At 38.4% G+C, this 13,223-nt stretch overlaps 1 protein-coding gene across 11 annotated transcripts in view; it reads left to right on the top strand.

Moving 5' to 3' along the window:
• Window positions 1-13,223, top strand: part of DMD (dystrophin) — a 1,020,507-nt gene that overhangs the window by 782,855 nt on the left and 224,429 nt on the right. For all 11 annotated transcript variants that reach the window (XM_035114377.2, XM_035114375.2, XM_035114388.2 and 8 more), the window contains one exon: window positions 6,437-6,626. In XM_035114377.2, the coding sequence (XP_034970268.2) occupies window positions 6,437-6,626 (190 nt within the window). The remainder of the gene's footprint in view (window positions 1-6,436; window positions 6,627-13,223) is intronic.

Raw genomic sequence — 13,223 nt, 5'->3', positions numbered from 1 at the left:
TGTCATGCTGGCCACATGACCTGGAAGCTATACGCCGGCTCCCTTGGCCAATAATGCGAGATGAGCGCGCAACCCCAGAGTCGGTCACGACTGGACCTAATGGTCAGGGGTCCCTTTACCTTTACCTTTAAGTAAGTAATTACATAAATGATATTTCAAACCTGATAATGTTTTAATATATTTATAGTGGTCTTTTTTAATTTAAATTTTATTAACATATAAAACACATACATTTACACAATACATATACACAACACACTACCTTATTTTCATAACATAAAATATACCTACATTACTCTATATAATACTTGATTGATACTATACATATCAACATACCTATACAGTGGTGCCTCGCTAGACGAATTTAATTCGTTCCACGGGTCTTTTCTTATAATGAAAAATTCGTCTAGCGAATCCCATAGGAATGCATTGGATTTTTTTTGGATTTTTTTTTTTTTGCCCATAGGAACGCATTAATTGAATTTCAATGCATTCCTATGGGAAACCGCGATTTGCTAGACGAATTTTTCATAAAACGAATTCGTCTAGCGAGGCAACCTCCGCTCGAAAAATCATTTCGTTAAGTGGAAATTTCGTTAAGCAGGGCATTCGTTAAGCGAGGCACCACTGTATACCTATCCCATACGGACACCCCCAAGTCACTTGACTTCCAGCCATTCTTGTTATGCTACTTTATTTTTCCAACTAGCTTAAACGCATTTCATTATTTCTTTAATCTCTTCCTCTATCTTGACTTTACTCTCCTTTCACTCTAATCATTTTCTGGATTCACTCTGTCAAAAATTCTGCTTTTTCCACATAGATTTTGATGTATTCCTTAAAGATAGCCCAAATCCTTCACTTTTTGTACCATATCTCCTCTTATCCTCCCTGTTAATTCAGCAATATGGAAGTATTCCATCATTTTAGATAGCCAGTCTGTTTTAGTTGGAACGCTGCTGCTTTTCCAATTTTTGGCAATTAATAACATTGCTGCCATAGGCACACACATAAATATTGGTCTGACCGTTCTTTTTATTTCCTCTGACATGATGCCTAGGAGAAAGGATTCTGGGTTTTTTCCCCTTCAAATTAAAATCTAAACATATTTTTCAATTCATTATAAATATTTTCCCAGAATTCCACTATCGCTTTGCACTCACACCACATGTGTAGAAAGGTTCCTGCCCCATTGTTGCATCTCCAACAGACATCACTACAGTTTTTATACATTTTTGCAGTCTAACTGGGGTCAGGTACCATCTATACTGCATTTTCATTACATTCTCTCTTAAATTATAGCATGCCATAAATTTGATATCTCTTTTCCACAGCCGTTCCCATTGGCTCATCATAATATTTCCCCCTAAATCCTGGGCCCACTTTACCATCACTGTCTTCACTTGCTCCTCCTTTACCTCCCATTCTAGGAGCAAATCATTTAATTTGGAAATATGTTTACTATTAGATTGAATTAAATACTCATCCAATCTTGAAATTTCTTTCTCAAATCATTTTTGTTTATCTTTTACCAACCTCTGATTAATTTGAAAATATTCGGCCAATTGTTCAAATATTGTTAAACTTCCTTATATTTCTTTCAATTTAAATTTGTTATTTTCCTCTTCCAATAATACCTTATATGTTGCCCAATTATTTTTCATATTCTTTCTCTTTACGGTCATTATTTCTAAGGGTGAGGTCCACTAAGGTGTTTTGGGTTCTAGGATCCCTTTATATTTCATCCATATTTTATACAATGATTTCCTTATAATATGGACCATGGTACAGTGGTCTTTTAAATACTCTATAAATTTCTTCCATTCCTGCTCAAACTTTTTCTCATCTTGATCTCTGATCTTCATGGTCATCTTTGCCATTTCAGCATAGTCCATCATCTTAATTATCCATTCTTTTTTTGTTGGTATCTTCCCCTGCTTCCAATTTTGGGCTGAGGGTATGTGATTCCATTCTCCTTTCAAACTATAGCCTAGCTAAACTGAAGAGCCAAATGATTTTGATTGGTTCAGGATGATGACATTGGGTTACAATTGTTAAGATTGTTTTGGGTCAGGTTAGCCATACTGATTTGTATGCTGGTGGTAAATTTAATTCAATAAATCTTTAATAAAAAATACTTTAAAAAAATTGTTAAGATTTTATTGCTGAATAGAAATCACCCACTTAATCTAGAAGTGTATAAAAACATTGTTTTGGATGTGGTTTTTTGCAGCCTCGTTATTTTTGAGACTGTCCCTAATGCACATTTGTCTTTCAGAAAAGGTCTACCATATATTTTCACTTGGAACCCGCAACCTTTTCTTTTGGGTTTCTGGAACAGATGCCTCCAGTCTAGGAACCCCTTTTAAATTTATCCAACAGTCATACACAAGTAACTTACATTAATTAATTTCAGTGATTCTACTCTGAGTGTAATTTTGTCTTATTTTTCTCGTCTCATCTGCAGTTTTCCCCCAGTGTCTATTTCTGTAAGATTTAATTAACTGTCAGTGACGCTAACCTAAAAGTAAACTTCTTTCTTAAAAACAACAACTGATTATTCAATGGGAGCAGTCCAAAGTCAGTGACAAGGATTTGGGGTTTGGTTAGGCATCTATTTATTTTTATTTTCTGCTTTTAAAACTGATACACAGATTTTAGCTTTGTATAATCTGTAATGTTCCCCACATCTCAATAAAGAATAGCCACTTTGTTTCTGGTGGGAAAATAAGATTTATGTAAAGCACTGCCTGATCTTCCAGACCATAAAATATGTCCTGATATATTGCTACCTTTTTTTATTCACATTATTGGATTCCTCTTGTCATCCAGGATGTAAAGGGCTGGCACCCAAAACTGCTATCTATTTCAAAGTCTTGCAACAACAGTAGTTCAAATTCTTATTCAGCTTGCGTTCTTATCTCAGTATTGTTTAATTTAGTGTAAGATTGTTTTTCTTACATATTGTGATATTATTTTTCAATGTATGTGAGTATAGTGAATGGAATTTTGTTAGGAGTATGCAAAATATTTCATTACTCTTGATCCATAATTCAGATATTATGTTTGTGCTCACCATTCATAAACTTAGAAAATGTTCCTCAGTAGCTAGTGAGGTATGTGCCAAAATCTGTTGTTACATTGTTGCAATTTAAGGAAGCCATCGTGTTTCTTTTAATATTATACTGTACTAATTAAGAAGCTTCCTTTTGCAGTGACAGACTGTATCCCTTTTTAATTTTCTTAAAGTTCATAATAAGAAAAATGAAAAGAAAGATTAACCCATAAGCCTCTTCGTCTGAAACTTGTTTTCTTAATTAAAATTACTTATTCTTACTAAGATGTTAATATATCTTGTTATTTCAAGTTGTTTTATATGTGAGAGAGAACTTTAGCATTTCCTACCTCCAAACAGCCCCTCTTATCTTGGATCATGTACAAATTTTGATAGCAATGGTCACTCTTCATAAATTATATCTGAATACATAATATTACTAGGTTGAAACTGTTTATACTGGGAAAAGAAAGATTAAAATGTGAAATGTATACCTTTTAAAAAATGAATGACTTTAAGCAGTGCTTTCCCCCTAAAAATAAATGTTTAGAGATACTCATTTTGACTCAAGAAAATCACCATTTTATAGTTCAAATCGGGGGAAATAAATACAGTAAATGGACAAAAGTACAAAGATTCACAAAATATTTAGGGGTATGTGTACCCTGCATCCCCCCCAGAAAAAAATCACTGACTTTAAGTGTCAAGGCTTTGGGGGAGGGTGTACGAACCAAATATAACCCCCCTCTCAAAATGCCATGCCTTCTGTCATACTGTTCTCTTTGTCTGCTGCAGCCTCCCCTTCTTTTTTCCCCAGCCACCTCCTTCATGTAAACCTTTGTAAACTACCAAAATAGTTCTGAGCATACTGTGGTTGCAGCATAGTTTAGAAGTAGCAGCAGTTCGAAAAACATGTTAACAAACACTAATCACATGATGATCACATGTAGGCAAGTGAGGGTCTTGGAGGAGAGCATCACTCTGAGGAGGAGGGAAATGATCCGTTAAAATGGACCCATTCTTTGGAGTGTGACGAGGCAAGCGGATATCCTTTTGCACTGAATATAATCCTCCTGGGGGTGGGCTGGGAGTCCTGGTAGTGGTTGATTCTATATTTAGTGACATCTATCTCTGTCGCTTGGCTTATGAAGGACATGCAAATTACATGTTGACTTGACTGTCTGGTGCAAAGGTCGCAGATGTCACATGACATCTAAATTGTGCCTGGGAGGAGTCAGTGGTTGTTGTGAATGCTGCATGACACTAATGACATGTGAAAGTGCAGTCTAGAACATGGTTCCTAGAACATGGGTAGGCCTGGGGGCCGGATCCGGCCCAATTGCCTTCTAAATCCAGCCTGCAGACGGTCTGGGAATCAGCTTATTTTTACATGAGTAGAATGTGTCCTTTTATTTAAAATGCATCTCTGGGTTATTTGTGGAGCATAGGAATTTGTTCATTCCCCCCCCCCCAAAATATGAACCGGCCCCCCACAAGGTCTGAGGGACAGTGGACCGGCCCCCTGCTGAAAAAGTTTGCTGACCCTTCTCCTAGAAGACAATTTTAGATTGCCAGGTAGGAGGTGGACCTACAGGGTGGCTTTCTCTGAAATACTATTTGTTCCGTTCATTAGCCCAGTTAGGGTTGATTAGTGGCAAGAGAAAGGTATTCTGTTCATTGCGCTATTGTACATCACATGTTCCAAGACTGCTCTGGTACAGTTTCCAGACTAAGCTCTAATTCAAATTTATACTAATTAATTTAAGGAGGAGGAACAAAGAGTAGTAGTTTATAGTGCTGCATTTTTTTCAGTCTCTTGAAGCCCAGATTCCAAATGTTCAAGAGAAATAAAGGCAGAAATGTCAACAATGTCTTCAATTAGGAAGTGAAAATAAATTAATAGGTGAGTGGCCTGCTCCGGAGAAGGAAAAACTGTTAATGTAGTGCCAGCTAATAAAGATAGACTGTACTGAATGTAAGTAGGTTGGGAAAGTAACTTGGCAATAATATTCAGATGATGAGCTTCATCTTGGGGAATAGAGGAAGAGATTCAGGCTGAATTCTGTTGCTTTCCTTTTATACCTGCCTTGTGATTATTGGAACAAGGTGCTACTCATATTCTTTTCAATTGTACATTGAATGTGGCTTGACTTCTTGTACATTCAAAATTCAGAGCATTTATATATATAGTTGAAGATGTTAATGTATATTTCAGGGACAAAGGCTGTTTGATAGTTCTCTACAAGTGTTCCACATGCTTAATGTTAACAGGATGAGAACAACCGATAATGCTGTTATCCATTCTCAGAGCAGAAACTGTACTGCATTAGACTCTGTGTTCAGCAAAAATTCACCCTATGATGAATAAACCACTCATTTCTTGAGCCTTGCTGCTTCAGCTCTACAGGAGTTGTTAATGGCCTCATATGTTCTTGCGGTGATAAAGCCACAGCCAGTTTTGCATGATTATTGACCTTCACACATTAATGTACAGTGTGTTATGCAGTCTGCTTTACAAATCTAGCTTTGGAATGTAGTTCTTGACTACATAATACATGAATAAGAGAAACATATGTTACAGAAGTACATGTGTTAAAGCCAAATCTAGTACAATTGCTTTAATGAAAAGTACATTTAGAGATTGAGCAAAGCCAGAAAAAACCCACAAGACTTCTCTCAGAAATGCTCATTTATCTAAAAGCCAAGGTCTTTAATTGCTTCTTCATTTAATAGGGCCCAAATTATGCATTTTTAAATACCGTGAGTATCAACTTGAAAGATTTTTAGAAGGTACTTAACTTTTCATTTGGAATCAATGTTACTTTAGGTTGAGACTATCCTTATCAAAAACCAATAGCCAGGATAGTAAGGATAGCAAGGATGGATAGAAACAATATATATTCAAATTGATATATGGGTCCTCTAGCCTTGCAACTTAGATATACCAGTATTTATGATAAATTATTGTTCCTGATTAGTGGTTAAGAAATATTTTATGTGACATCTGACAATCATTTTATAGAGAAGATTCTAAGGGGATAGTTTTGATTAAGGAGCTCTTTTCCTAAATTTAATAAAATAAAAATGAAGTACAACCAGTGATTCTATCCATAGAAGCAATTCCAATTGTCTTGTTAGCCTCTTCCCTCCCTCCCTCCTCCCTTACCTTGCTCTTTCTACTATAGGTAGAGACTAACATTAACTGGTAGACATGGAAAAGCAGACAACACAAACATTTTCATCCCTCCTCATTTTATTGTGGTGTTATATTCAGATTTATTGAAAATTGCTCACACTCTTTCTGCTTCCCTCTCTCTACAAACTATCCGTGTCCTGATTCCTATCACTATGCTGCATTTGACTATATTTGTGCTTTCACAGAGTTAGTGAGCGAGAGGCCGCACTAGAAGCAGCCCTAAGGCTGCTACAACAATTCTACCTGGATCTGGAAAAGTTCCTCGCCTGGCTTACAGAAGCAGAAACCACTGCCAATGTTCTGCAAAATGCCACACACAAAGAGAGAATACTAGAAGATACCCAAGGGGTTCGGGAGCTCATGAAGCAGTGGCAGGTAAGTCAAGTGATTTGAATTATAGAATTCTTTTATACTATGAGGAATGAGCCCTTTCAGCTTACGGAAAAGGGATGTGCTCACTTTTAAATTGTGTTTCTCTGTGTTACTGGCACTGAGTGCTATAAAGATGTGTTTTATTAATAACAAAGAGAACAATGAACATGTTTTTTATTTAAATCTTCTTTAAGGGAGTGTCTGATGTTTAAATAAACAGAATATTGAGGCTTCAAGTACTGTTTGCAGGGGAAAGAAGGCAAATAATATTTGCTAACAGATGCTTCTATGTCACACATATAACAGAAACAGATTCTTGACAGACCTTTGGCATAGATGAGTATGCTGTACATATTTTGTGCTTATTACAGCAATGCAAAATCTGTCTAGATGTTTCTGGTTTGCCTAGCTGAACTAGTTTAGTTTTCTACATCACTGCAGAAAATTAGGTCTTCTGTCTAGTACATGCCGATGAGATGAAACTGAAACAATGTCTTAATTTTCACTAGTTATAGATAATTAGGGCACACATTTGTTTTCCCCACTAGAAGCAAACAAAAAAACAAAGGCTTCTTCATATCAGGGTTTCTTTCAGACCCAGCTTTTAATAAAACATTCAGTTGCCACATTTTAAGTGGCGTTGCAAGCAAGCTTATATTTCCATTGTGTTATGATTATGCATCATAACGTCCATGGTTTTGATCATAATGTGCCTATGTGTGTCTGATTTGCCAAGCCAAGGTGCGTATACAGAGCCCAGCACTATAGTGTAAAATATTTTTACAGTGTTATTAGATGCCTGTTGGGAATGCATAATTAACTCTAAACCTAAGAACTCTACTGTGTAAAGACCACATGAGTTAATATGTTCCTGAATTAATTTTCATTGCTTTATTTAATAATAAAAAACCCTACCTTTTATAGTTATTTGGTTGCTAGCTTTGTTATGGTGCCAACATATGATCTGACAATGAATTACCTTGTTCCCCTACATGTATTCATCTATAACTCTAGAGGGAACTCACACATCTTTCTCATGAGGGGACTGTACCTACATCTAAAATTTCCTCTTTAGATATTATAATGGATGTGCAAATGCAGTTCTGCAAGTCATTCACATACCAAAATTTATGTTACTCTAGGAATAGGGTTGAATTAACAGTATAATCCTGCCCCTACTAATGTTCCCTGATGAGAGCCATATGTTCTCATGGTTGTATCCAGTGCTCACTTTGTGCTAGCAGAAATACTTCCTCCAGCATACGGAGAGGCACTTCATTTTCACTAATCCCCCCTGCCTTCTATACCATATTCCATACCATTCCATAGGGTCCCTCAACCCCAAGGGGAAGTTTTTTGGGAGCAACAGGGGGATGTGTTGAATAGGAGGGATCAGCAAAAATGAGGTACCCTGCCTTGCACAAGCAGAAGTACTCCTGCTAGCACAGAGCCACCATTGGATGCAACCCTCAAAATAAATTTAAGTAGTAATGCTGAGACACAGATATATAACCAAAGCTGGCCTTCTGTCACTAAAAATCTGCCTCAGAATATGTTATTGCCCTTAGATATATGCTTGAGGCAGACACCCTTTGGTGGGTATAAATATAGATATTTAAAAGCAATAGATGTGTATTTTCTCACGGTGTGAAATACTGACTACCAATATATCAAAAGTTCATTTATGGTGTACAATGGGTATGAGGGAGTATGATATTATTGCACATTTTGTTGGCCTACCGATGTAATTATATTGTCTTTGCATTATAAATGCAGTGTTAAATAGCATGTGTACGGAAGCATAATTTGTCAGAGCTGACAATAACATAAAAGTTGAGGTGATTCACATCTTTGCCATGCTTTCTGGATATTTCCTATATATATGCACACACACACACACACACACACAAAATAACTAACCGTTAATCAGAGGAGTTGTGTAATTACATCTTATGTTTGATTGTCTAATTTAAATACATCATGGACTCCCTATGAGGCCTGAACTGATACATACCCATATTAAAGGAATGGAAGTAATGAACTTTATTTTCTGCTTTAGTACTTGTGGTGATGTGAAATCTCTGCTGTGTTAATTACCCTTGTGGGCTTGTGGCAATAATTATATGTGACATTGCCTTCCAGATCTGTGATATTAGATGTAATTCTGAAATTGGCATAGATTTATCCTGTTATTTTATCAGTGTAAACATTATATATTAAACCTGTAGATCAATTTAATTAGCTGTTGATAGCTCTCTAGAACTTAACAAGCAAGGTTGCATGCGACAACTATCATTATTTGAGACAAAACCCTGAAAATGCTTCAGATTCTGAAGTAGGTGCTTTACCCCAGAGTGAAAACTTCTGGGTTTTGGTTTAATCTTCTTCTTCTTCTTCTTCTTCTTCTTCTTCTTCTTCTTCTTCTTCTTCTTCTTCTTCTTCTTCTTCTTCCTCCTCCTCCTCCTCCTCCTCCTCCTCCTCCTCCTCCTCCTCCTCCTCCTCCTCCTCTTCTTCTTCTTCTTCTTCTTCTTCTTCTTCTTCTTCTTCTTCTTCTTCTTCTTCTTCTTCTTCTTCTTCCCCTCGTAGCTGAGTAAGATTGTCTTCCATAAACACGGTTTTAACAATGAGTCCGTAAGTGACTGTGGAGGCCAATTCTGAACCCACATGTCCTTTCACAGTAGGGACATTGGTTCCCGGGCAGAAGTTGATCATGGTGTGGATTTGCCAGGCGTGCCTTCCTTTTAGCACGTTTCTGAAGACATATATTTTTGCCAAACACAAATTTCAGCAAAATATCTAGTAATCCCCCCCCAATAATACCACAGGAACAGTTTGATGGGCTATTCTAATGGCCCATCTAGTCCAACAATCCTGTTCTCACAGTGGCCAGCCAGATGCTTGTAGGGAAACCCATAAGCAGAACCCAAGCACAAGTGCACTTCTGCATTCTGTGATTTCCAGCAACTATTACAGGGAGGCATTACAGAGAGAAAGTCATGGGTCCCATTTTGCTGCTTCAGGCCAAACAAGAAGTGCCATCGTCACCCGCCCCACTGCCTCCACCACCGGGCTGGTGGCGGACAAATGTTGTCCTCATCTTCAAAAGGGGGAAAAAGAAGACACAGGTAACTACTGACTGGTCATTCTGACGTCAATACCAGGGAAGGTGTGCAGATAATTAAATGGTCAGTTTGCGAGCATTTAGAAAAGGATGCTGTAAGAGGGTCGTCGTGGCTACTCTAGAGTAACTCTGCTTGAGTCCAGTTTGTCTTTAAAGACTTTTATTGTGCAAAGTATTTACAGTGCAGAGACAGCTTAAAACATGACCTCTCATTCCGAATCAGAATCCGGCAATGGCGTACGTCTGATTCTATGCCAGCAAAGTAGTCGGGGCACCCCGAAACGCCTCGCCCTTGACCTGAGTCGCAGTGCTCTCCTTAACTCTTGCGCCGGAAGGAGCGATGCCCTCTTAGCCTCCTCCCTGTCAAGGCGGTGGAAGGGCTCTCCAGCATCTTTGAGCCCTTGCCTACATTTCTCCTCAACTGAGCCTTCCCATCGTTCCACACGCTGGTTTCTCTCTTCCTCTGAGTATTTCCCCTCCTCCCTGGCTGCTTCAGACCCACTGCTGCTCCCTGTGCTTGGCGAGGTGGACGTCAGGATGATGGGGGCTGGCTCCCTGTAGGGAGTCACCCTTACAGATGCTGTGATTACTAAAACGATAAGAGCTGCTTGTCAGTGGAATGGACTCCATCAGAAGGTGGTGGACTCTCCTTCATTGGAGGTTTTGAAGCAGTTGTTGAGTTCATGGATGCTTTAGTTGAGATTCCTTCATTGCAAGGACTAGATAGATGACCCTTGGGGTCCCTTCCAATTCCGTGGTTCTATTAAATTTCTTCCTTGAATCTCCTTTCTTGTAACTTGAATCAATTGGTTCCTTTATTTCATCCTGAATCTCATTATCTCCTTGAACATTTTGATCAGGAGAACAATAGGTTGATATTTTTTATCTATTTCCTTAGAAACATAGGGTGCTTTTTGTCCCTCGGGGACACCGCATTTTGAATCACCACACTATTTGTAATTTTCTCAAAGGAATAGAAGTCAGGTGAAATGGGTGAACATGTGATAAGTACCTTATAAAACATTTCCTAGTTTCCTAATCCACCTAAATTTACAATCTGAGCAATTTTTAAAAATTTAAAAGGGCAAAAGTTTATTTTTTCTTCCCTTAAACGTGTTAATGCAGTCAGTTCCTCCAGGTACATTTGGGTAGAGGGATATGCATTTGATGAAAAGTTTTGCAAATGTCCCCATGCTTTTTACACTCCCATGAGTGCTAAGGAGTCATTATAGCTACAGAAATTGTTGCTATGCTTTGCGACTATTGTACTGCTGAAGGGGTTTCCTTATGTTAAGGAAAGGTTTATTCTCAGAATAGCATCTTCATGCATAAAACAGGAGCCCATTTATACCCAGAATTTGCTGGGTTGCAGCCTTGAAATCAGAGCAGCACTTCAGTAGATATTATAAGGCTATTTTAGGAGGCTGTTTTTATGCAGAGTTTCACTTTTGATTCTTTTTATGGACTATGGATAAAGAAAACAGTATTCTCTGTAAGTACAGCTATAAGATGCATGCTCTGCTGAATGACAGGATGTATACACCTTAGCTAAGGCTTAACAGTCATTACCTTAGGTCTGATAATGTAAAAGCCATTTCAGTCTGGAAGCTTAGATAGAACACCATGTTATATGTTTTAATGGTATTTTATTAATTGTAAACAAACAAGAGGCCCTTCCATCATACTCCTCCACATGAGAGAAAGGCTTTTAGTGGGTCACAGCCCAATCCTGTGTATGTTACTTGGAAGGATACTTAAATTCATTGGAGCTTCTTATCCATTAAGTGGCTGCAGGATTGTAGCCTATAGCATTAGATAAATTATTAGAATTAATTATTCAGCCGCTGCACAAAAATGTATTTCGTGAAATCCAGAGGAAATGTTTTGGGGTTTTTTTCCTCAGTTCAGTTCTTTTGCATATTACTCCCATCTTTCTTTTCCTCCGTTACTTCTAAAAATTTATCCCATTCTGTATGCTCCTGAATCTTTTAATTGTTTCTAATAACACCAATCTTCTGGTTCCTCTGTTGACCTAGTCGCCTTGACCTTGAGCCAGACATCCTGGAGAGTGAAGTCAAATGGGCCTTAGAATGCACTGCTAATAACAAGGCCAATGGAAGTGATGATATTCCAGCTGAACTATTTAAAATTTTAAAAGATGATGCTGTTAAGGTGCTACACTCAATATGCCAACGAGTTTGAAAACTCAGCAGTGGCCAGAGGATTGGAGAAGATCAGTCTACATCCCAATCCCCAAGAAGGGCAGTGCCAAATAATGTTCCAACTACCGCACAATTGCGCTCATTTCACACGCTAGCAAGGTTATGCTTAAAATTCTACAAGGCAGGCTTAAGCAATGTGTGGAACAAGAACTCCCAGAAGTGCAAGCTGGATTTCGAAGGGGCAGAGGAATCGGAGATCAAATTGCAAACATGTGCTGGATTATGGAGAAAGCTAGAGAGTTCCAGAAAAAACATCTACTTCTGCTTCATTGACTACACAAAAACATTTGACTGTGTCGACCACAGCAAACTATGGAAAGTTCTTAAAGAAATGGGAGTGCCGGATCACCTCATCTGTCTCCTGAGAAATCTCAGGACAAGAAGCTACAGTTAGAACTGGATATGGAACAACTGATTGGTTCAAAATTGAGAAAGGAGTACAACAAGGCTGTATATTGTCTCCCTGCTTATTTAACTTGTATGCAGACAGAATACATCATGTGAAAGGCTGGACTGAATGAATCCCAAACCGGAATTAAGATTGCCGAAAGAAATATCAACAACCTCAGATATGCTGATGACACAACCTTGATGGCAGAAAGTGAGGAGAACCTTTTTAATGAGGGTGAAAGAGGAGAGCACAAAATATGGTCTGAAGCCCAACTACAAAAAAAACGAAGATCATGGCCACTGGTCCCATCACCTGGCAAGTAGAAGGGGAAGAAATGGAAGCAATGAGAGATTTTATTTTCTTGGGTTCCATGATCACTGCAGATGGTGACAGCAGTCACGAAATTAAAAAAAACTCCTGCTTCTTGGGAGAAAAGCAATGATAAATCTAGACAGCATTGTAAAAACCAGAGACATCATCTTGCCGACAAAGGTCCCTATAGTTAAAGCTATGGTTTTCCCAGTAGTGATGTATGGAAGTGAGAGCTGGACCATAAAGAAGGCTGATCACCGAATAATTGATGCTTTTGAATTATGGTGCTGGAGGAGACTCTTGAGAGTCCCGTGGACTGCAAGAAGATCAATCCTATCCATTCTGAAGGAAATAATCCCTGAATGCTCACTGGAAGGACAGATACTGAAGCTGAGGCTCCAATACTTGGACCACCTCATGAGAAGAGAAGACTCCCTGGAAAAGACCCTGATGTTGGGAAAAATTGAGGGCACAAGGAGAAGGGGACGACCGAGGACAAGATGGTTGGACAGTGTTCTCAAAGCTACCAACATGAGTCTGACCAAACTGCAGGA

This window comes from Zootoca vivipara, chromosome 4 (assembly GCF_963506605.1).
Source record: "Zootoca vivipara chromosome 4, rZooViv1.1, whole genome shotgun sequence".
In the NCBI taxonomy this organism is placed as follows: domain Eukaryota; kingdom Metazoa; phylum Chordata; class Lepidosauria; order Squamata; family Lacertidae; genus Zootoca; species Zootoca vivipara.
The sequence above is the reverse complement of the archived record's forward strand: the minus strand, read 5'-3'. Positions and strand labels throughout refer to the sequence as shown.